A 20266-nucleotide genomic window follows, 5' to 3' on the forward strand; every position below is an offset into this window, starting at 1 on the left:
CTGGGTAAGGTTACCTGTGCTTCTCTGAGCATGCTCAGTTCGCAGGGCTGTTACCTGAGATGGCACCGGATGGGATGACATCACACTCACCCCTGACTTAACTTGTGCCTGACAGAGGTAAAAGACTGCACACGTCAACGCTATTATTTAATCTGGAAAAGGAGGCATTCCCTTCGTAATATTTTACAAAAATGGCATTCAATTAAAATGTTATTTTCAACATTTTTTCTTATTGACCCAATGCATTGAAATGACAACTTGGTTTAGAAATGCACATGATTAATCACGAAGATCACCGAAAGTGAGCCACTCCATCTTCGTCTGTGGCAAGATTTTAAGCAATTTTAATTCCATATGCATGAAACACATGTAATGTAATCAGAATTTCATCCCAATGTAAATCAGTAACATTTCACAGTAATCCTACAGCTGTTCCATTCACATGGTCAGTACCATCTTCCCAGAAGCCCCAGGGCAGTCTATGATGTCAATATGGGCCTGGTAGGCCATGTCCAGTGTGTACTGTTTTCCTACAGCAGGCTTCAGCCAACCAGCATCCATCCCTGCAAACAGGGCCGCGGCACACTCAGCCTTCTCTTCCTGTAGAGACAACAGAAGATACACTACCGTTCAAAAATTTGGGTCACTTAGAAATGTTCTTGATTTTGAAAAAAATAAAAAATAATGTTGTCCTTTAATTAAAATAACATCAAATTGATCAGAAATACAGTGAAGACATTGTTAATGTTGTAAATGTCTATTGTAGCTGTAAACGGCTGATTTTTTATGGAATATCTATATAGGCGTACAGAGGCCCATTATCAGCAACCATCACTCCTGTGTTCCAATGGCACGTTGTGTTAGCTAATCCAAGTTTATCATTTTAAAAGGCTAATTGATCATTAGAAAACCCTTTTGCAATTGTGTTAGCACAGCTGAAAACTGTTGTGCTGATTTAAAGGAGCAATAAAACTGGCCTTCCTTAGACTAGTTCAGTATCTGGAGCATCAGCATGTGGGTTCAATTACAGGCTCAAAATGGCCAGAAACAAATAACTTTCTTCTGAAACTTGTCAGTCTATTCTTGTTCTGACAAAATGAAGGCTATTCCATGTGAGAAATTACCAAGAAACTGAAGATCTTGTACAATGCTGTGTACTACTCCCTTCACAGAAAAGCGCAAACTGGCTCTAACCAGAATAGAAAGAGGAATGGGAGGCCCCGGTGCACAACTGAGCAAGAGGACAAGCACATTAGAGTGTCTAGTTGGAGAAACAGACACCTCACAAGCCCTCAACTGGCAGCTTCATTAAATAGTACCCTCAAAACACCAGTCTCAACATCAACAGTGAAGAGGCGACTCCGGGATGCTGGCCTTCTAGGCAGAGTTCCTCTGTCCAGTGTCTGTGTTCTTTTGCCCATCTTAATCTTTTATTTTTATTGACCAGTCTGAGATATGGCTTTTTTTTTTGCAACGCTGCCTAGAATGCCAGCATCCCGGAGTCGCCTTTTCATGTTGAGACTGGTGTTTCTAAGTGACCCCAAACTTTTGAATGGTAGTGTATAATTTACACTACAGAATGTATGATTTATAGAACGACCAGTGCCTGAACCAGCATCAATATTATACTAGGAATCTAGACTCTTACAACAGTAGCATAGGGTAAGGCAACACCAATGATGCTGGACTCTTTGGCCATTGTGTCTCGAGGGTTGATTTCAATGGGGCCTCTACTGCCAACAACCTAAACAACAAAAGAGGAAAACTGAGGAAGAATGAAGAATGAATAACCAATACATATTCAAAACAGTGGCTCTAAAAGTCTAAAATAAATTACACATGCTAACGTGACATATACTGACCGTCACTCTCCCCCCGTAGGCCAGCATCTGCAGGTCATTGCTGAGGTTCACGTTAGACAGCATCTCCACAATCACATTTACCCCTTGCCCCTTGGTAGCATCCTGTAAAAAAACAAATTGCCCAGACCATAACTCATTAAGACAATCTGTGTTTACAAAAGCATCACCCCAGTTCTTAACCTGTTAGGGCTAGGGGGCAGTATTTGCACGGCTGGATAAAAAAATGTACCCGATTTAATCTGGTTACTAATCCTACCCAGTAACTAGAATATGCATATACTTATTATATATGGATAGAAAACACCCTACAGTTTCTAAAACTGTTTGAATGGTGTCTGTGAGTATAACAGAACTCATTTGGCAGGCAAACCCCTGAGACATTTTCTGACAGGAAGTGGATACCTGATGTGTTGTATTACCTTTAAACCTATGCCATTGAAAAACACAGGGGCTGAGGAATATTTTGGCACTTCCTATTGCTTCCACTAGATGTCACCAGCCTTTACAAAGTGTTTTGAGTCTTCTGGAGGGAGATCTGACCGAACAAGAGCCATGGAACGATGATGGCCCATTAGACACCTGGCGCGCGAGTTCATGTTGGGTACCCTCGTTCCAATACGTTATAAAAGAGAATGCATTCGTCCACCTTGAATATTATTCATGTTCTGGTTAAAAAAGGCCCTAATGATTTATGCTATACAACGTTTGACATGTTTGAACGAACGTAAATATATTTTTTCCCCTCGTTCATGAAGTGAAGTCCGGCGGGCTTAGATCATGTGCTAACAAGACGGAGATTTTTGGACATAAATGATGAGCTTTTTTGAACAAAACTACATTCGTTATGGACCTGTGATACCTGGAAGTGACATCTGATGAAGAGAATCAAAGGTAATGGATTATTTACATAGTATTTTCGATTTTAGATCTCCCCAACATGACGGCTAGTCTGTATCGCAACGCGTATTTTTCTGGGCGCAGTGCTCAGATTATTGCAAAGTGTGATTTCCCAGTAAGGTTATTTTTAAATCTGGCAAGTTGATTGCCTTCAAGAGATGTAAATCTATAATTCTTTAAATGACAATATAATATTTTACCAATGTTTTCTAATTTTAATTATTTAATTTGTGGTGCTGACTTGACTGCCGGTTATTGGAGGGAAACGATTTCCTCAACATCAATGCCATAGTAAAACGCTGTTTTTGGATATAAATATGAACTTGATAGAACTAAAAATGCATGCATTGTCTAACAATGTCCTAGGAGTGTCATCTGATGGAGATTGTAAAAGGTTAGTGCATCATTTTAGCTGGTTTTATGGTTTTGGTGACCCTGTCTTTGAATTGACAAAACATTACACACAACTCTTGTAAATGTACTGTCCTAACATACTCTAAATTTATGCTTTCGCCGTAAAACCTTTTTGAAATCGTAAAACGTGGTTAGATTAAGGAGATGTTTATCTTTCAAAGGGTGTAAAATAGTTGTATGTTTGAAAAATTTGAATTTTGACATTTATTTGGATTCAAATTTGCCGCTCTTGAAATGCACCTGCTGTTGATGGAGTGCACCACGGGTGGGACGCTTGCGTCCCACCTAGCCCATAGAGGTTAACTTATCCTAGGATAACATGTTAGAAATGTGAATATTTTTTAATCTGTAATAACAAGTGTTTTATTTTACCCCCTCTGGTTTAGCAGCTAATCGGTGTCAAAGTAGCGCATAATAGCAGTTACCCACTGAGAGTCATACACAAAACATCCTTAAAATGTATTCAGGTCTATGGAGACTGCAACTATGACTCCTTCCCACCTACCATGATTTTGCTAGTATATCCTTCCTCTTTGTGGTTGAAGGCCTGGTGAGCTCCATTCCTCAGGACCAGCTCCAGTCCTTCTGTGGTTCCTGCTGTCCCCAGGACCCTCAGACCCAAGGCTCTGGCCATCTGACACGCTGCCACCCCCACCTGAAAAAGATACACACCACCAAGAAAAGGTCACAAACACTGGGCCCTAGTAAATCAACCCCCCAATAATACTTGTCATTAAGCAGTGCAATAAAGGTCATTTGGATTCATTTGATCTTTATTAAATGAAAATGGGGGAAAATAACTATAGCACAGACATTAAACAGAAGAGGGCATTGATCTTACCCCGCCGCTGGCTCCATGGATGAGTACTGTCTCGCCTGCTTTAGCATGTGCTCTGGAGCATAAGACACAATGGAGCATAAGACTCAGTCACTCATAATACTGTACACACCCCCACAATCAAATACTTTATTAGTAAATAGACATACAGATTTTAATAATATAAGTCTTCTTTTGCAGCAGAGTCGATGAACCTCAACTTAATTGAACATCATATCGATTGTGATGCTGAGTCTGTCTAACCATGTCAAATCCAAAGAACTCAACCAAAACAATGGTGTAGGACCGGTGAGCCCTACGCACTTATACCCTGTCTCCCTGCTTCTGCACCCATCTTGTCATAAAAAGAATCCATTCAGAATCCCGTTCTCCTTAAACAAAACAAAAAAATGCTGGTGTCTTACTTATGGAAGAGAGCTCTGTACGCTGTGCAGTAGGGGATCCCAATGGCAGCTCCCTGTTTGTAGTCTAAGGGGTCTGGCAGGCGGTGGACACAGTCCTCAGACACAACAGTGTATTCAGCATACCCTCCTGTCTCTGTGGCGGTGGTGAACACACGGTCACCAGCCTGAAAGGTAAAATAGACCAGACTTCCACTCCAGCAACTAATGGTATAGTCATACACAACCTCAATATGAACACATTCACACAATGACTACTCATAGTACTTCAGTCTATATAATCAAGGAGTGTTCAAAGCAAAATGTTGGTAAGCAATTACTTCCTCACAAACTACACATGCCGCATGAGAATAGTTACTCATTACCATCAGTGATCATCGTGTTACTGGTAGCCTAGGGATGGATGGTACAGTAAGATTAGCACCTGTAAGAGTTGGACTCTGTCTCCGACAGCTTCCACAACCCCGGACACATCAGTCCCTGGAGTGTAGGGCAGGCTGGGCTTCCTGGCGTAGGTCCCAGAGCGGATGTAGGTCTCCACAGGGTTTACTCCACATGCATGCACATGGATTAGCACCTGGATAACACACAGGCTGTTTCATACATAGAGAACATTCTGCAGAACTAGAATTAAGTAACATAATACAACTTATAAAACAGCTACAGGTAGAAGTGCAATACATGTAAAAGGTATCCATTGTCCTTTGCACTTTACAGTTATCAAGAGTAATAGTAAGTTACAAAAGTTTTTGAATGATTTCATTTACCTGTTTCTGACCTGGATTTGGCACAGGTATGTTGGAGCAGAGTTTCAAAACTGAAGGTCCTCCAAACTCACTCACTCGAATGGCTCTCATTAACTTGGGCGTTGTTGCCATCTGCACACAAATAGATTAGCTAACTAACTAAAACCTTTACATGCAGCTTACATTAGCTGGCAAGTAGTAACGTTAGTAGACACACGAGTGGCTTATGGACTTTGGACATTGCAGTGGCATTAGCTAACTAACGTTACCAAACGAGCCACTGCACTGTCTGGTTACCTAGCTAACTTATCACTTCAGTAGGACATTTGAGTACAAATACTATAATGTTTCTAAAATACAACTAGCATACATTTTATATCAAGGCAATGAAAGTCGAAACGGACTCACCATTTATGCAAGGAAGCTGTCAGTGGTTTCTGTCCCAAAATAATTACCCTCACGGTGGCGACAGCATGACATTATAAACGTCCGAATTTGACACTCTCCGCCACCGTAAAACGCTTTTCTCATTTGATAAATATTGCACTTCATTCAAAACATTAGGCAGGAAGAGGGAAGATGGCGGAAGTGGATGCTGAGTTCGAATCTTGCAGCGCGTCGGGAAAGTTTGGCGAAGACGGATAGTAGTTTCGAAAACAGGAACAAAAATTAATTTGTCTAAGATTCCAGTGAAGGTTACGTGTGTGAATTATAATGAATCGCATCTTCTTGGGATGCGTTTGTTTAGTAAGGATGCATATGTGGGAAACGCCTTTGAGGTGTCGAAAATTGTAAGGTATGCGCTTGGAAAAGTGGAGTCTGTCAGAGTGACCAGGAGTGGTTTTATCTTGATTCATTATTTTTCTGAAGGGCAGAGGAAGATTGCAGTGGGCCTGAAAATAATCACGACAACAGAAGTTTTGAATTGTTGTGTAGAGCACCCGTAAAAGGAGTCATCTCAGGGGTAACATGTATGTTCAAAATTCCTGGTGTGGTTGGTGCCCGGTGTCATGTAAAACTCCTGTTATGTTCCCCAGTTTCTGTGTTGTGGTTTGTGTATTATCATGTATGTATTTCAGGAAATGGTTTCCTGAAATTCTCTACAAGCAGCTGATTGGTCAATCAACATTGATGATTGGAGAGCTGACCCCGCCCCCTCGTCAGGACGCAGCTGTCTCCAATTACTAACTTCTTCTGAAGCTATATAAGCCCCAGTTCTGTTGCTCAGAAAGGAGACACAGAGATAATGGTTGAGAGTTATAGCATGTTGGTGGTTGCTAAGACATTTGGTATGTACTGTGTAGTTGTTGCTGTGAGAGCTGATTGTAATGTCCTGTGTTAGTTTGTTGCTCAGAGAGCGCTTCTTTAATGTCCTGAGTTAATTGTTTTGTCAGTTTGTTGTGAAGACATTTGGAATATTCTGTTTCATTTGTTCCCAGGGGGGAAGGGGAAGGCACCTAGGGAGTACTTAGGCAAGAGGCCCGCGGGCATACATATACCCGTAGTAATTTGTCTATGCACACTAGGAAAGACTTGGGCGGACCATCCCCTGTATTTTGGTTAGTGCACCAGGTGGTGCTAGTTAGGTAAGTAGTGGGTAGGCAGGTAAGGTAGGAGAGGGGGCTTTGATATTTAGTTTCTTTGCTTTGGTTCCGTCCAGCCCCTTTTCCCCACACTTACCGCGTGAAGGAATAAATTCCCAGTAAACGGTATTCTCTGCCTCTTTGTCATCCTTGCTCACACCTACACTTCCATACCTTTTTCACACCACGGAGAGTTAAGTTGTAGCAGGGTGTTGCGTTCCCTCCTTCTAGAGGTGTGCGGTAACAACTCCCCAGCGTGAAATAGTTCCCAGTCGTTCTGATTGTGATGTAATGCTGTAAAAAGCGTCTGACCCGCTGGGTGAATGGCGCAAAATAAGAAAGTCTAGAGGTCCTGTTTTTTGATAAAGAGCAAATACTTATGCATGTGCAGCTTGTTATGTAAGATACGCTGTAAGAGCTATCGTTCCCTAACCACTGTAAGAATTGTAAAGGATTTGGCCACGGTGTGTAGAAGGACGACAGTGTTCCAATTGCGGCAGGGATTATGATCCTGAGTTCATGGAGTGCCCTGTGAAGGAGAATGAGGTGGCAAAAGTTAGTGGTCAATTGAATCTCCTTAAAAAAATTGTGAAAACAAGTGAAGCTAGTGAAAATATGGTAGTGCATACACCACAGCCTGTAGTAAATGTTTGCTGCCAGACAAGATGCCCTGTGTGTTAAAAATGTTGAATTTGTTCTGTTCATTGCCACAGTTATAAAATGGACAACACAAGTCTCAAAGAAGTCTAAGTAACTGGACATTATTGTGGCTGCGGAGAAGTTTGTGGGACTTAAGGATTTTACATCTGAAAACTTGCAAGGTGTACTGGTGCTGGAAGACCCTCCCCTGAATCCCCTTGAGAATTATTATTTATTTTTTTGTAGTTCAGTGTTGTGGGGAATCCTGTTTCCATCCCGCATAGTAGGTGGCGGGATACACATTAAATTGTGTAATCCCCAATATACCATAGCAGAAGAAACATTAGTCAAGCATGCTAGCTGGCATTAGCTTACGATGTATATTATAGACGGCACGGAGTAATACACAGTCGTGGCCAGAAGTTTTGAGAATGACACAAATATTAATTTTCACAAAGTTTGCTGCCTCAGTTTATATGATGGCAATTTGCATATACTCCAGAATGTTATGAAGAGTGATCAGATGAATTGCAATTAATTGCATAGTCCCTCTTTGCCATGCAAATTAACTGAATCCCCCCCAAAACATTTTCACTGCATTTCAGCCCTGCCACAAAAGGACCAGCTGACATCATGTCAGTGATTCTCTCGTTAACACAGGTGTGAGTGTTGACAAGGCTGGAGATCAATCTGTCATGCTGATTGAGTTCGAATAACAGACTGGAAGCTTCAAAAGGAGGGTGGTGCTTGGAATCATTGTTCTTCCTCTGTCAACCGTGTTTACCTGCAAGGAATCATGTGCTGTCATCATTGCTTTGCACAAAAAGGGCTTCACAGGCAAGGATATTGCTGCCAGTAAGATTGCACCTAAATCAACCATTTATCGGATCATCAAGAACTTCAAGGAGAGCGGTTCAATTGTTGTGAAGAAGGCTTCAGGGCGCCCAAGAAAGTCCACCAAGCGCCAGAACCGTCTCCTAAAGTTGATTCATCTGCGGGATCGGGGCACCACCAGTACAGAGCTTGCTCAGGAATGGCAGCAGGCTGGTGTGAGTGTATCTGCACGCACAGTGAGGCGAAGACTTTTGGAGGATGGCCTGGTGTCAAAAAGGGCAGCAAAGAAGCCACTTCTCTCCAGGAAAAACATTAAGGACAGACTGATATTCTGCAAAAGGTACAAGGTGAGCGCCCCCATCAGTCCTGTGTCATGCCAACAGTAAAGCATCCTGAGACCATTAATGTGTGGGTTGCTTCTCAGCCAAGGGAGTGGGCTCACTCACAATTTTGCCTAAGAACACAGCCATGAATAAAGAATGGTACCAACACATCCTCCGACAGCAACTTCTCCCAACCATCCAGGAACAGTTTGGTGACGAACAATGCCTTTTCCAGCATGATGGAGCACCTTGCCATACGGCAAAAGTGATAACTAAGTGGCTCGGGGAACAAAACATAGATATTTTGGGTCCATGGCCAGGAAATTCCCCAGACCTTAATCCCATTGAGAACTTGTCCTCAAGAGGCAGGTGGACAAACAAAAACCCACAAATTCTGACCAACTCCAAACATTGATTATGCAAGAATGGGCTGCCGTCAGCCAGGATGTGGCCCAGAAATTAATTGACAGTATGCCAGGGCGGATTGCAAAGGTCTTGAAAAAGAAGGGTCAACACTGAAAATATTGACTCTTTGCATCAACTTCATGTAATTGTCAATAAAAGCTGTTGACACTTAGGAAATGTCTTGTAATTATACTTCAGTATTGCATAGTAACATCTCATAAAAATATCTAAAGACACTGAAGCAGCAAACTTTGTGGAAATTAATATTTTTCATTCTCAAAACCTTTGGCCACGACTGTACTCTCAATCTTAACTGAGATGGAAAATACATGTATCCAATGGAAAAAAACAATGTCTAAACAAATAGATTTTAGAAAGAAGGGACATTTCACAGGGTGGGTATAATTTGTGGAACGTTCCAACAGGAATCTGTAACAAACATTTCATAAAGTACCTTGTTGCCAACAAAACGCATACAAAGTAGCATGATCAATTCACCTAGCTGCCGAATAGTCATCAACTCACCACGTAGCTTATTCTTAATATTTGTCCATAGGGTTCCAGAGTGAGGACAGACATGTTTTAGAATAAACATGGTGAGTAAAAAAACATAATGAAATAGCGCACTCCATACCCGGTATCTTATTCTGCCACTATACAACTTTGGATGCGTTGTTTGTTGGCAACCTTGTTATTTACGAAATTGTTGGAACAGATTCCTGTTGGAACCTTCCACAAATTATACCCACCCATGGGTTGAGCTTTTTGCTAGCTTTTGCATTATTTCAAACACTAAAGCCTGAAGTTTGAGCCTATTGTGCTTCATGTCTAATGCAGACAGCTTGATGAAGCCCAGTTTCTGGTAAGTCAGATAACCCTCCTGCTCTGTAGTTCTCATTGGAAATATCAAACTCTCCAGACTAGTTTACAACATATCACAGTTGCCTTTGTATCGTTGCTTATATTGAAACTACTGTACCATGACATTTGGATTGACCTTCATTTGTTGCCAGAAAAACACCGCTGTGATTGTTCATGTGAGCTGATGTTTATTTTACAGTACTCTGTGGCAATACATTCTGGCTTTAGAGACTCTGGATTAACTGTCAGCAAGAAGGGAAATATCATATGGTTTGTAATTTAGTTTACATTTTTCATGTATTCATTCTTCTGTATGAAGTGCTTTACTGATATGCTTGTGTAACAGAGGTGGTTCTGTGTTTAATTCAGAGTGCATTCTCAATGTGATATCTCTCTAGGCAGTCCAAAGTACCCATGGTCTGGAGGTTCAACTGAGCCACAAAGGTCAGGTCCTGGTCAAAGATTATGGATATACTGACAAGATACATGTCTCTCCGCCATAACAGTGGGAGTTGTTGTCCACAAAGTGGCATGGCGGGCTGTCTAGCTCCGCTTATCCTTTCTTTGGATTGGTGGATTACAGCTCATTATTGTAATCCTTTGAATATTTGATGAGGGTTGTTGACGTCAACCGCCTGTATTTTATGCTAATAGTCTCAACCATGAATATGCATTGCCACATCTGGACAACTCCGTTTTTTTTCTCAAATTTGTCAGGATGTCACGTGTCGTACTTATATCAGTACACTTGTAACAACTTAAGCATTACGAAACTTCTATTCAATCAAATAAACCTCACTTAGCAAGTAAGCCATTAATTTTTGTGTTGACCAAAATCGACAATCTCTCATTGACCTCCATACAAAAACTTTGCTTGGTGGGCGGAACAACGAAAAATCGCCACCTGTTGGAGGGAGACAAATTTTCCGCTGAGTTCGACCTCTCTTCCTCTTTCTCTCTGTGCTGGTGGAGGACTACATGCATTTCCTGGTGGAAATAGCCAATCAAAAAATGGAGTAAAATCTCAAATGAATTGAGGTCAATTGTCCATTACCAGCTACAGCAGCTAGCCACATATCAATGTCAAAAAATATGATCAAAGTTAAGTTCATGACTTGATTTACAAAAAGTGCTCTGAATTTATTGGAATTGAAATCTTCTCAGGCCTCTATGTTCTCAGACTCTCTGCTAACGCACGGCAAGCGGTACCAGTGCATGTCTGACAGCAACAGGCTCTTGAACAGCTTCTATCCCCAAGCAATAAGACTGATAAATAGCTAACAAAATAGCTATACAGAGTTAACCTTGTATCTTTATTGACTTTTTATTTTTATACTGTCTCTATGAATACTCACAGGGCCCTACACACTCACAGATGCACTCACTCCATTTGCTAACTCACATAATATGCACATACAGTGTGTTCGAAAGTATTCAGACCCCTTTACTTTTTCCACATTTTGTTACAGCCTTCTTTTTAAATGGTTTAAAATAAAAATCCTCATCAATCTACACACAATACCCCATAATGAAAAATTTAAAAACAGGTTTTAGAAATTTTTGCAAATGTATAAACTAATTATAACAGAAACATGTTATGTACGTAAGTATTCAGACCCTTTGGTATGAAACTCAAAATTAGGGCTCATGTGCATCCTGTTTCCACTGATCATCCTTGAGATGTTTCTCCAGAGTTCCTCTGTGGAGATGGGAGAACCTTCCAGAAGGACAACCATCTCTGCAGCACTCCACCAATCAGGCCTTTATGGTAGAGTGGCCAGACTCCTCAGTAAAAGGTGCATGACAGCCTGCTTGGAGTTTGCTAAAAGGCACCTAAAGGACTCACAGACCATGAGAAACAAGATTCTGTGGTCTGATGTAACCAAGATGAAAACCTCTTTCACCTGAATGTCAAGCGTTACGTCTGGAGGAAACTTGGCACTATCCCTACGGTGAAGCATGGTGGTGGCAGCATCATGCTGTGGGGATGTTTTCAGCAGCAGGGACTGGGAGTCTAGTCAGGATCGAGGGAAAGATGAACGGAGCAAAGTACAGCGAGATCCTGGGTGAAAACCAGAGCACTCAGGACCTCAGACTGGGGCGAAGGTTCACCTTCCAACAGGACAACAACCCCAAGCACACAGCCAAGACGATGCAGGAGTGGCATCGGGACAAGTCTCTGAATGTCTTTGAGTGGCCCAGCCAGAGCCCAGACTTGAACCCGATCGAACATCTCTGGAGAGACCTGAAGATAGCTGTGCAGCGTAGAGTGGCCCCATCCAACCTGACAGAGCTTGAGAGGATCTGCAGAGAATAATGGGAGAAACTCCCAAAATACAGGTGTGCCAAGCTTGTAGTGTCATACCCAAGAAGATTCGAGGCTATAATCAGTGCCAAAGCTGCTTCAACAAAGTACTGAGTAAAGGGTCTGAATACTTATGTAAATATATTTCAGTTTTTTATTTTAAATAGATTAGCAAAAATGTCAACTTGTTTTTGCTTTGTCATTATGGGGTATTGTGTGTCAATTGATTAGGGGAAAAAACAATTGAATCCATTTTAGAATAAGGCTGTAATGTAACAATGTGGAAAAAGTCAAGGGTTCTGAATACTTTCCGAATGCACTGTATTGTATGCTTACTTGCTTATTGTGTTCTTTATTTCTTCTTATTTCTCGTGTTTTTTGTAGTATTACATTGTTATTGACTATTGAATTGTTGTGTTTTGAGTTTGCAAGAAAGGCATTTCACTGTACTTGTGCATGTGACATAAACATTTTACTTGAAACTCAAGCCTACGATTCTCTTTAGTAAAGGCTTTTCAATCATCAACAGGTTCTATGAGTACCAACAGTCTGCTTTGCAACCAGCTGAACCTCAAAGCCCAACTATTGTCCTTTAGCTCAACTGGATTAATGTCTCTGCCCTCTTGGCAGGTGTCTGTCCTCTTTTCCTCCATCCTTTGTATACAGATTTCTCCTCTGATACGGACTCTGCAGAAGTCAGGGATTCATACTTGTTGTGCTTCGTGGAGCAGCGCAGAGCTGTTGAGTAGAGCTATTGTCAAGGAAGTGAGTTTGTGTTTACACAGGACCTCCCGCCCCCACCTACTGTTAACCAATCATGTCAATGCAGAGATATACGGAGCCCTCCGCGTTGTTACAAAATGTGGGAGGCGTACAGCTATGCAATACGGAGCTCAATTTGGCCTCTGCGTGCCACCAGAGGCTCCGCAATTTCTTCACTCCCTCCATACAGAGCCTCCAATCACATTTTCGGATCAAGCATGAATTGGCTTTAAGAGTTGAATACCCCTGTTCTAGAGTCTAGACAGAGCAAAGAGTGGAGTGCATACAACTATGGTGTTATTCGTGGACTAAAGCAGAAGGAAGTTTAAAGATCCATTACCAACCACAGTGAAAGTCTATGACAAGGTCAGCCACAAACATAGCCATAAAACAAAGGCTTATTTTACCTTGATGTAAATTCACTGTAAATCTAATCTCACTAAATAATCCACCTACTTCCCTTTTATTTTTGATAACTGGCGCCTGTGTAACAAAACAAAGTGCACGTTCGTGTTTTGTTTTTGCCTCCAGTGCAACTCCCTCGTCTGTTTTAGCTTAAACCACCCACCATATTGTCTCAAAGCGTGCAGGAGAGCACACACACATGCGTACATCCATGTGTGTATGTATTTGTGCTTTGTATTTGAGTACAGTCAGCTGCTCTCTGATGGTCTCTTTGCCTGTGAAGAGAGAGATGTTAGTACTCATTAGTACTATGGGGTAATACATCAATGGACCACCGAGCACCTTTTTCATCTCTGACAGTGGCTCTGATGGGGATATGGCATGCGGTTAAGAGCCCATTTCCTACGGATCAGAACCCATTCAGTCAGGTTCTGTACAGGGCCGGTTGGTTCTTGCATGCTTCATTAGGGAGACCCGCCTCATTAACCAGGAGGAACTGCACCGGCTCTGCTTTGAACCACCAGGAGGCCCAGCTTCACTTCAGGGTTTCCCCTAGTGTTATGCAGACATTTCAATAGAACATGTTGATGTCAAAGGCCAGTTACGATTCAGTGTTTCACCTACTATTATTTTGGTGTGCCCCCCCCCCCCCCCCCCCCCCCCGCGCCTAACTTAATAGCCCACCTGTCTGAATAAATTTGCCTTGGTAGTGTTTCAGAAAATGTGGATAACATTCTTGGGGCAGCAGGTAGCCTAGTGGTTAAGAGTGTGGGGCTAGTAACCGAAAGGTTCCTGGTTTGAATCCCCGAGCCAACTAGGTGAAGAATCTGTGGATGTGCCTTTGAGCAAGGCACTTAACCCTAATTGCTCTTTGGACAAGAGCATCTGCTAAATGACTAACATGTTAGAGGGTGTTTTGCTAATCTGCAGAGAGCTGTATGATATGGGTGACACTGCAGCTTCCATGTTTGGACTTGGCCTCAAGAGGAGGCTAGAGCGCCTTTTAATCTGCGTGCTGCACTATAAACACTTGGCTGGCCTCAGACCTCAAGGTGGATAAGACAACTAACCTGTAATTGATTTTAACCGAGGGGGAAATTGTAGACACCTGCATGCATCATTATTCAGCATGCACCCTTCACTGATAGAGCCTTATAGGTCCAGGGTGGCTCGTTGTGAGAGATTAGGATTGGCAGTGTGTCTCTAGGCTGGGGGGTTGGATTTCTGGACGACCCTTCAGTGGCTGATTGGATAGCTGAGTCTGCTCCTCAGTCACTCCAAGTAATTACTGTTCTTACTGTCAATCTGACCTTAGTTGGACAATCTCCTCCCCCTTTTTCTGACAGAAATTGGCCCTCATAGAAAAGAGAGAAAATTGCCTGGTACTTTAAAGGGCATATAGAATTATTGTTGTTCCTTCCAGGGCTGGCCCCAGGCATAAGCAACATAATAGGTTGCTTAAGGCCCCTGGCCGGTAGGGGTCCTTGACCCAATTTAAAAAAATAATTTGTTTTTCTCTTGTGTCAGTCATGATAGTCACTCCATTAGTCATGTCAGCAAACAACTTTTTAATTGGCAGTTAGCCTAGACAGCTATCTAAACTTGTAGTAATCATGGCTGAATACCGACCGGGCACGCAGGGCACATGCCCAGGGGCCCTGACATCCAGTGGGCCCCAATTGATTTTGTTAGTCATTCTCACTCAGATATCATATTAATACGGCATGTCATGTGTAAATGTGTAGAATTGCAAATATTGCTCTCTACCCCATGGCAAAATTAGCAGAATTGCATGAAATTTGTTATAAAACTGCAAAATAATTCTCTCCATCCATGGCAAAATGTGCAGAATTGCTGGAAATTAACTTTAAAACTAAAAAATTCTCTCCACCGTCAACTAAAATGTTTTGCCGTGAGGTTGAGGGGCCCCCCTACCAAATCTCGCTTAGGGCCCCCAAAAGTGGAGTAGAGCAGAGAATTGGTTCCTTCCATGCACGCACCCAATTAGCTCTCATTTCAATACCACAGGTGAATATTTTTATGTCAAATGTATAAGATTTTTGAATGGAGCAGATTGACATAAGTACATTTTAGAGAGTAGCACAGGTAAGGGTCAAGAGAGTCGAGCAGCTGATAGTCAAGCAGTGGTACTTCTACAGTAGGCTTGGCATCAAGACTCTGTGGATCTCATCAAAGGTCAACACTGGAACATTATGAGGTCAGCTTGTGATGTAAAAATGAGTTAGTTCTGTTTGTGTAGAGATGTGAATGGGTTTGGCTTCCCCAGCATCCAGAACCATTTTCACAAACGGTTGATGTGCCGTTGGGAACGGCACATCAAGTCTTATCTCTAAAGGATGAGGGTGGTGTTTGAGTGGGAACGGCACATCAAGTCTTATCTCTAAAGGATGAGGGTGGTGTTTGAGTGGGAACGGCACATCAAGTCTTATCTCTAAAGGATGAGGGTGGTGTTTGAGTGGGAACGGCACATCAGTCTTATCTCTAAAGGATGAGGGTGGTGTTTGAGTGGGAACGGCACATCAAGTCTTATCTCTAAAGGATGAGGGTGGTGTTTGAGTGGGAACGGCACATCAGTCTTATCTCTAAAGGATGAGGGTGGTGTTTGAGTGGGAACGGCACATCAGTCTTATCTCTAAAGGATGAGGGTGGTGTTTGAGTGGGAACGGCACATCAAGTCTTATCTCTAAAGGATGAGGGTGGTGTTTGAGTGGGAACGGCACATCAAGTCTTATCTCTAAAGGATGAGGGTGGTGTTTGAGTGGGAACGGCACATCAGTCTTATCTCTAAAGGATGAGGGTGGTGTTTGAGTGGGAACGGCACATCAAGTCTTATCTTTAAAGGATGAGGGTGGTGTTTGAGTGGGAACGGCACATCAGTCTTATCTTTAAAGGATGAGGGTGGTGTTTGAGTGGGAACGGCACATCAGTCTTATCTCTAAAGGATGAGGGTGGTGTTTGAGTGGGAACGGCACATCAGTCTTATCTCTAAAGGATGAGGGTGGTGTTTGAGTGGGAACGGCACATCAGTCTTATCTTTAAAGGATGAGGGTGGTGTTTGAGTGGGAACGGCACATCAGTCTTATCTCTAAAGGATGAGGGTGGTGTTTGAGTGGGAACGGCACATCAGTCTTATCTCTAAAGGATGAGGGTGGTGTTTGAGTGGGAACGGCACATCAGTCTTATCTCTAAAGGATGAGGGTGGTGTTTGAGTGGGAACGGCACATCAAGTCTTATCTCTAAAGGATGAGGGTGGTGTTTGAGTGGGAACGGCACATCAGTCTTATCTTTAAAGGATGAGGGTGGTGTTTGAGTGGGAACGGCACATCAAGTCTTATCTTTAAAGGATGAGGGTGGTGTTTGAGTGGGAACGGCACATCAGTCTTATCTCTAAAGGATGAGGGTGGTGTTTGAGTGGGAACGGCACATCAGTCTTATCTCTAAAGGATGAGGGTGGTGTTTGAGTGGGAACGGCACATCAAGTCTTATCTTTAAAGGATGAGGGTGGTGTTTGAGTGTGTGTTGAAGAGTTGTTGTCAGCCTCCTTGGAGGAGATTGTTTGGTCACCATCTCTTCTATCAGCCTCAACCCGGTTGTCACTAGTTACCACAGCCATAAAGTCAAAATTGGCTATATCATATAAAAATATATGAAAACAAAAATGTGCTTTTCGATCTTAATTTAAGGGTAGGGTTAGGCATAAGGTTAACAGTGGGGTTAGGGTTAAGTTTAGGTTAGGTTTCAAATCAGATTTTAAGAAGATACATTTTAGAAATAGGCAGGGTTTATGACTATGGCTGTGGTAACTAGTGACTGTCTATCTGGGCTAAGCGAGATGGCTTTATCCCATATCTATGAGGGTTCATCAGATAGTGGCATATAGAGAGAGATAAAGAACTCATCTTTATAACAGTGCCATGATAAGGTCTGTGACAGCATGGGCAGCACCATTGAGGCTACAACCCATAGGAATCCCCACCCAGATGACTACTTTAAAATGGCGGAAGCACTCAATGATGCTGCCCATGCTAAAACAGCCCTTTGGCCACTTGTGGCCTCTATCATTCTCTATGATTAAACAGGAAAAGACTAACTTTAGCACACATTTTAGTTCTGGGTAAATTACAGTGGAATAAACTCCAGTTTCTGATGACTCCACCAATGCAGTGGGGCAGAGACCAGGCTTTGTGGAATCTAGCTCCGACTACACCGATTCACCCAAGGTCAATACTTTAAAACATTTAAATTATGAAATGCCTACCTTGTACTATGTTTGTCTTCTGTAGTTGCTCGCCTTTCTTTGTTTGCTTAAATCCATACTTTTCCAATAAACATTAATCAAATACAACCACCGACTGTTTCCTTGTTGAGATTCAATTGGCACATGCGCAGTTGTGCTGAGCTGCCATCTTAGAGCAACAGTAATAAGCAAACTTGTTGATGGTTGTATTTGATTTACATTTATAGAAAAATTCTGGATTTAAGCATGCAACTACAGATGACAAACATAGGTACAAGGTAGGCATTTCATAATAAAACATGTTTTTAAATATTGACCTTGGGTGAATCAATGTAGTCGGAGCTAGATTCCACAAAGCCTGGTCTCTGCTCCACTCCGTTGGTGGAGACATTAGAAACGTCCTTCACCATGGAGTGAGCTTTAGTCTGCTAAGTAAATTACAGCGCTTCAGAGGGTCAAGGTTAGGGTGAGGTTCAGGGTTTGACTTGCTAGACGTACAGTAGTAGTTGCCCTTAACCACAAAGCTAGGATCAGATGTCCCTACTCCGATCCTAAAGTTAAACTTTAGGATGTTGAAAAATATCTGACCCTAGTATCAGTGGTTAGGGGCAACTTCTTCTATCTACTCAGTCCCCTTCAGACAGAGCCACCCTCCTTGAGTTGTCACCTGACCCAAACAGGAAGTGTCTCTCTCGTTTGATCCTGACAGCTATGATTTTCATGAATTGCCTACATGAGTGGCCCGTGGTGGTCCCTCCACCTCACAACTTACAGTAGAGCTAACAGCAGCAGTTTACAATTACAACCATGTCTGAGGTAGTGTGTGTGTGGCACAGGAGGTTGGTGGCACCTTAATTGGGGAGGACGGGCTCGTGGTAATGGCTGAAGCGGAATAAGTGGAATGGTATCAAATACATGATTTTTAAAATTATTTTACCTTTATTTAACCAGGTAGGTTATTTGAAAACAAGTTCTCATTTACAACTGCGACCTGGCCAAGATAAAGAAAAGCAGTGCAACACAAACAACAACACAGAGTTACACATGGAATAAACAAACATACAGTCAATAATACAATAGAGAAAGTCTATACAGTGTGTGCAAATGAGGTAGGATAAGGGGGGTGAGGCAATAAATAGGCCATAGTGGCGAAATTATTACAGTATGGCAAATTAAACATTGGGGTGATAGATGTGCAGAAGATGAGTGTGCAAGTAGGGGTACTGGGGTGCAAAGGAGCAAAATAAATAAAATAAATAATAATATGGTGATGAGGTAGTTGGATGGGCTATTTACAGATGGGCTATGTACTGGTGCAGTGATCTGTGAGCTGCTCTAACAGCTGGTGCTTAAAGCCAGTGAGGGAGATATGAGTCTCCAGCTTCAATGATTTTTGCAGTTCTTTCCAGTCATTGGCAGCAGAGAACTGGAAGGAAAGGTGGCCGAAGGAGGAATTGGCTTTGGGGGTGACCAGTGAAATATACCTGCTGGAGCGCGTGCTGTGGGTGGGTGCTGCTATGGTGACCAGTGAGCTGAGGCTTTACCTAGCAATGACTTATAGATGACCTGGAGCCAGTGGGTTTGGCGACGGATATGAAAGCGAGGGCTAGCCAACGAAAGCATACAGGTCGCAGTGGTGGGTAGTATATGGGGCTTTGGTGACAAAATGGATGGCACTGTGATAGACTGCATCCAATTTGCTGAGTAGAGTGTTGGAGGCTATTTTGTAAATGACATCGCCGAAGTCAAGGATCGGTAGGATAGTCCGTTTTTCGAGGGTATGTTTGGCAGCATGAGTGAAGGATGCTTTGTTGCGAAATAGGAAGCCGATTCTAGATTTAATTTTGAATTGGAGATGCTTAATGTGAGTCTGGAAGTTGAGTTTACAGTCTAACCAGACACCTAGGTATTTGTAGTTGTACACATTCTAAGTCAGAACCGTCCAGAGTAGTGATGTGGGTAGGTGTGGGCAGCGATCGATTGAAGATGCCATTCCATTCACTCCGTTCCAGCCATTATTATGAGCCGTCCTCCCCTCAGCAGCCTCCACTTGTGTGTGTGTGGGGTGGGGGGTGGGTCTGGTATGAATGAATTAAACTCCACAGAGAAAGTAGAATATCTCGACATTGCTTTCATCTCAGCTGTCGGGAGGCAGCCCAAACCTAGGGTCCCTGACTTGCATGGCTACACTCCTGGAGAAAATGGACGGAAAATAAAATAAACAGTTGTGCTTTGGGTACTGTATCATTATCACAACAAAGCGAGAGGGCGGGGAGAACTGACTTGGGAGGACGGGCACATCTGGAGTTCATTAATCAGCCGGTGAATGACGGATACCTTCTATTCAGCCGGCCGACACATGCAGGGCCGGCTGCAAGTCGCTGGTGACTAGTGGAAATGACATCAGCAGGATGAATTGGCCTTTTCCTGGGCTTTGGAACTCATTTGGGTTGAGGGTGGCCCATCTTAGTGCCCTGAATAAGGACATGCTGTCCACTCCAGACTATTAGTTACCTAAATTTCTCCCATTTAGTACAGTGGCCTCTGGCGTGGTGGTCCAGTAAAGTATAGTGATATTAGGAAATACACATAGTTTACTGGAATGGTATATGTCTAAATGAGAATAGACATATCATCCGTTTTGTAACTTGACATCTGCAGGTGTTCAAGTTTCTAATGTTGGCCAGGCTCCTGCATGGATCTTCGGAAGTGGCATCACAGTGGACTATTTGC

General features: G+C 42.6%; 1 protein-coding gene and 1 long non-coding RNA gene across 3 annotated transcripts; one reads left to right on the forward strand and one right to left on the reverse strand.

Annotated features, from left to right (window-relative positions):
* Positions 1-134: 134 nt before the first annotated feature.
* cryz (crystallin, zeta (quinone reductase)) lies at positions 135-5728 on the reverse strand. 2 transcript variants are annotated; one of them, NM_001140848.1, is given in 9 exon segments: positions 136-600; positions 1649-1744; positions 1863-1964; positions 3679-3828; positions 4015-4066; positions 4416-4579; positions 4837-4989; positions 5180-5290; positions 5567-5621. In NM_001140848.1, coding segments are annotated over 9 exon segments (993 nt in total). In that variant the 5' UTR covers positions 5570-5621; the 3' UTR covers positions 136-438.
* Positions 5729-5880: 152 nt separating this feature from the next.
* LOC145877552 (uncharacterized) lies at positions 5881-6870 on the forward strand. The gene is made up of 2 exons (XR_014391854.1): positions 5881-6129; positions 6238-6870. It is a non-coding gene; the product is annotated as an uncharacterized LOC145877552 (long non-coding RNA).
* The last annotated feature ends 13396 nt before the right edge of the window (positions 6871-20266 follow it).

The sequence above is a fragment of the Salmo salar genome, chromosome 03 (genome assembly GCF_965601325.2).
Source record: "Salmo salar chromosome 03, fSalSal1, whole genome shotgun sequence".
Lineage (NCBI taxonomy): Eukaryota > Metazoa > Chordata > Actinopteri > Salmoniformes > Salmonidae > Salmo > Salmo salar.

Coding starts and splice junctions, on each gene's coding strand:
- cryz (XM_045714264.2), bottom strand. Junction 3,829..4,014: donor TCCATGGAGCCAGCGGCGGG/GTAAGATCAATG, acceptor TATCTTTTTCAG/GTGGGGGTGGCAGCGTGTCA. Junction 1,965..3,678: donor GATATACTAGCAAAATCATG/GTAGGTGGGAAG, acceptor GTTTTTTTACAG/GATGCTACCAAGGGGCAAGG.